General features: G+C 47.3%; 1 protein-coding gene across 1 annotated transcript in view; it reads left to right on the plus strand.

Moving 5' to 3' along the window:
• The window catches only part of LOC115070594 (bromodomain-containing protein 8-like), a gene marked incomplete at its 5' end in the record, with an annotated part of 59,725 nt that continues 54,987 nt past the window's right edge, over positions 1 to 4,738 (plus strand). Inside the window, one exon of the mRNA XM_029564128.1 lies at positions 1 to 288. Within this exon, the coding sequence (XP_029419988.1) occupies positions 1 to 288 (288 nt within the window). The remainder of the gene's footprint in view (positions 289 to 4,738) is intronic.

The following is a 4,738-nucleotide window of genomic DNA, read 5'->3' on the forward strand; positions in this document are numbered from 1 at the left end:
TTACAGATGGAGTGTGAGTGGGTTTGGCTGAATTCTGAAGACTATCACAATGACTCTGAGTTGAGCAATGACTACAGATCTGTCTTCAGCTCTTGGGACTCCAGTCTGGATCTTGATGTGGGCAGTTGGAGGGAAACTGAGGATCCAGATCCAGAGATTGAAGAACTAGAAGAAAGCAGCCCAGAGAGAGAATCCAGTGAACTGCTTTTGGAAGATGGAGAGAGTGAAGAATCCCAGGAAGAGAAAGAACAAGGAAGGCACCAGAACCTCCTCCACTTTCTCTCTGAGGTAATGGTGAAGCTGTTATTTCTAAAGCTGTAAAGACCCCATTCCTTTTCTTTTTCCTTCCTTTTCCCTTCTCTTTCTTTTCCCTTTTCCTTCCCTCCCCCATCCCCACCTTTTTTTTTTGGAGACACAATCTGGCTATCTTGCCCTGGAACTAATGATCCTCCTAGTTCAGTTTTATCTTCCCAAGTCTGGGATTTACAAGCATGCACCACCATGTACCGCCCAGCTTTCCACAAGAATGCTTACCCTCACATGTTCCTACTGCTCTTAATATTGTTAAAATTAAAAGCACCAGGGGCTGGACAGATAGCTCAGTAATTAAGAGAGCACTTCCTGCTCTTACAGAGGACCCAAGTTTGGTTCCCAGGACCACATCAGGCAGCTCACAATCATCTGTAACTACAGTTCCAGGGATTCCAACACTCTCTTCTGGCTTCCTAGGGCATGCACACACATGTAACACACACACAGACACACATAAATAACAACCTTTTAAAAAATAAGGATGGTGGGAATGGAGAGATGGCTCAGCAGTTAAGAGCATGGCTGCTCTTGCAGAGGATCCAGGTTCAATTCCCAGCACCCACATTGCAGCAACTATCTGTAACTCCACTTCCAGGGGATCTGATGCCCTCTTCTGACTCTGAGGGAATTGCACGACACGGGTGCACTCACATACATGTAGGCTGATGGATCCAAAGCCCCAGAATAATGAATTTAAACTAAAATCCCCCAGGCCTGAGAAAAACTGTATAAGGAAGTAAAAATAAAAAATAATTCTGAATGCTAAGAACAAGCTGAGCTGACCTTTTTCATGCTCCTCTGCCCAAGTTGGAAATCATCCCAGAAATTCCCCCTACCTCTGCTTGGCACATAGCCACCGCTTTTCTGCTTGGCACATAGCCGCTGCTTGTCTTTAAAAGAAACCTGTGAACTGGGCTCTGGGCTTCTGTCCTCTGAGTGAGGCAGGAGTCCGTTTTGCAAAATGCCATTAAATTCCTCTTGCTATTGCATCTACTGGTTTGAGGACTGAGTTATTGGGGCGCGACCTCCCGTGAACGTAGGGTACCCCAGTCTGGGGGGGTCCTACACTTGGGGGCTCGTCCGGGATTTGGTCGCCCCCCCAGACCCATTTCCTCAGATCAGCAGGAGGTAAGAATATTTGTTTTGTGGTTTGTCTTGGTCTTAATGTCTGTCAGTCATTTTCTGCTCTGGGAACATTCCGTCTGAACAGTTGTGCCTGTACAGGACCTGTAAGTCTGTATTCTGGGAACCAGCGGGAGTGGCAGACGTGCCCAGAGACCCCAGGTTCCGCCACTCTGACCTTAGTGGCCAGAGTGATCTGAAGTGAGGAAGATAGCGTAGTTTTCCTCACCTTGGGAGAAGGGAGATTGGCTTCGCTACTCCCCTCCCGATCTGTACTTTCAGTTTTTGGGTTAAGAAGTGCGCAGTAAGGATTTTGTTTTGTCTTGTCTGTATTTGTGCTTGGGGATCCTAAAAGTAAAAATAATAAATGCAGTGTGCGTTTGAGTGAAAGGACCGGTCCACATGAATGTAATTTAGTGTGATATGCATGTGTTTGAAGGTTACATTATTATCTTAAAGGGGAAGATCTGGTTTTTCTAGATTCTCCATTTTAAGCTTTCCTCCACTCTTTTTACCTTTCCTTCTATTTTCGGCTCAAGTCTTCGCGTGGGACCATTAAAGGCGAAGGAGCAATTGAGGTTTTCTGGTCAGGGCCACTCCCTGATGTAAGCCAAAGGCTCGGCCTACACTTGGGGGCGCGTCTGGGATTTGGTCGCCCCCAGACCCATTTCCTCAGATCAGCAGGAGGTAAGAATATTTGTTTTGTGGTTTGTCTTGGTCTTAATGTCTGTCAGTCATTTTCTGCTCTGGGAACATTCCGTCTGAACAGTTGTGCCTGTACAGGACCTGTAAGTCTGTATTCTGGGAACGAAGGGGAGTGGCAGACGTGCCCAGAGACCCCAGGTTCCAACATTCTGGCCCTAGTGACCAGAGTGATCTGAAGTGAGGAAGACAGTGTCTCCTCATCTCGGGAGAAGGGAGATTGGCTTGGCTACTCCCCTCCCGATCTGTACTTTCAGTTTTTGGGTTAAGAAGCGTGCAGTAAGGATTTTGTTTTGTCTTGTCTGTATTTGTGCTTGGGGATCCTGAAAAAGTAAAAATTAAATGCAGTGTGCGTTTGAGTGAAAGGACCGGTCCACATGAATGTAATTTAGTGTGATATGCATGTGTTTGAAGGTTACACAATTATCTTAAAGGGGAAGATCTGGTTTTTCTAGATTCTCCATTTTAAGCTTTCCTCCACTCTTTTTACCTTTCCTTCTATTTTCGGCTCAAGTCTTCGCGTGGGACCATTAAAGGCAAAGGAGCAATTGAGGTTTTCTGGTCAGGGCCACTCCCCTTCAGTCTGCCCCTGAGAAGAAGTAAAAGCCAGTCCTCCCTGAGGACCAAGTTTCCCTAACCCTCCTTAATCCTCCACCTCCCTATCCACCTACGCAGGCACCTCCACCCCAAGAACTACCTTATCCCTCTCCTGATTCTTCTGAACCTGACAAATCCCCTCCTCTACCTAACAGACTCCGCTTAAGGAGGGATAGAGGGGGCCCTTCTGATGGAACCTGGACTGCCCAGGTTTTTCCCCTCCGAACTACAGGGGATTAGATCCAGTACTGGCCTTTTTCAGCCTCTGATTTGTATAATTGGAAGACTCATAACCCCTCTTTTTCTCAGGATCCTCAGGCTCTAACTGCTTTAATAGAGTCTATTCTCCTCACCCACCAACCCACCTGGGAGGATTGTCAGCAACTCCTCCAGGCCCTTCTAACCACAGAAGAAAGACAGCGAGTCATCCTGGAGGCCCGGAAAAATGTCCCCGGGCAGGATGGGAGACCCACTCTATTCCCAAATGAAATAGATGCAGGATTCCCTCTGACTAGACCCAACTGGGACCCTGAAACCGTAGCAGATAGGGAGTGTCTCCGTCTTTATCACCAGACTCTGTTAGCGAGTCTCAAAGGGGCTGGAAGGCGCCCAACCAATTTGGCAAAGGTACGTGCTATAACCCAGGGAGAAAATGAAACCCCCACAGGGTTTCTAGAGCACCTCATAGAGGGATATAGGATGTACACCCCCTTTTGATCCCACAGCTCAGGAGCGCCAGGCAGACCTTATTATGGCCTTCATAGGGCAATCTGCTCCTGACATTCGTGGCAAGCTTCAACGGCTAAAAGGCCTTCAGGGGTACTCCTTACAGGATTTAATAAGAGAAGCTGAAAAAATTTACAATAAGCGTGAGACATTAAAAGAGAGAGAAAATAGAATTAAAAAAGAACAGGAAGCCAGAAAAGATAAAAATAAAATAAAATAAAAAGTTAAGTCAAATTTTGGCCACAGTAGTCCAGGGAACAGGGCCAGGTAGGGACCTGGGAGACAAAAGAAGACCTCGAGTGGACAAAGATCAATGTGCTTACTGCAAGGAGAGAGGACATTGGGCTCGAGAATGCCCAAAGAAGCTGAAGAAGACAAACCCAGTCCTGACCCTAGGGGACTAGGGGAGTCGGGGCCAGGAGCTCCCCCCTGAGCCCAGGGTAACTCTAAAGATAGGGGGGCAATTGACTACCTTCATGGTAGACACAGGAGCTCAACACTCAGTCTTGACAACAACTAAGGGACCCATGAGTTCCAAAACAGCCTGGGTCCAAGGGGCTACTGGAGGAAAGACATATAGGTGGACCACAGAAAGAAAAGTGAACCTCAGTACAGGACAGGTCTCCCACTCATTCTTACTGGTCCCAGACTGTCCATATCCTCTTCTTGGGAGAGATTTACTCTCTAAGATGGGAGCCCACATCCACTTTACTAGGAAGGGAGCTACTGTACAAGGAAAGGATGGAGCTCCATTACAGGTATTAACCCTGCGACTGGAGGATGAACATCGGCTATATGAGGGACCGATAACAGAAACTCCCGGTATATCTGAATGGCTAAGCAAAATTCCCTTGGCATAGGCCAAGACAGGAGGCCCGGGACTGGCATGCAACCAGCCTCCAATAGTGGTCACACTAAAACCATCTGCAACTCCAGTTTCAATCAGACAATACCCTATGAGCAGAGAGGCCCGAGAGGGAATCAGACCCCACATTCAGAGACTTTTATAAATAGGCATACTTCGCCCCTGCCAGTCCCCTTGGAATACTCTGTTGCTCCCCGTAAAGAAGCCAGGAACAAATGATTACCGACCAGTCCAAGACTTAAGAAAAGTCAATCAGAGGATAGAAGATATACATCCTACTGTCCCAAATCCTTACAACCTCCTGAGTACTTTGCCTCCCAGTCACAGGTGGTATACTGTTCTTGACCTGAAAGATGCATTTTTCTGCCTAAGATTGAGCCCGGCTAGCCAGCCCATTTTTGCTTTTGAATGGAA

This window comes from Nannospalax galili, unplaced genomic scaffold, assembly GCF_000622305.1.
Source record: "Nannospalax galili isolate Female #2095 unplaced genomic scaffold, S.galili_v1.0 scaffold856, whole genome shotgun sequence".
NCBI lineage: Eukaryota > Metazoa > Chordata > Mammalia > Rodentia > Spalacidae > Nannospalax > Nannospalax galili.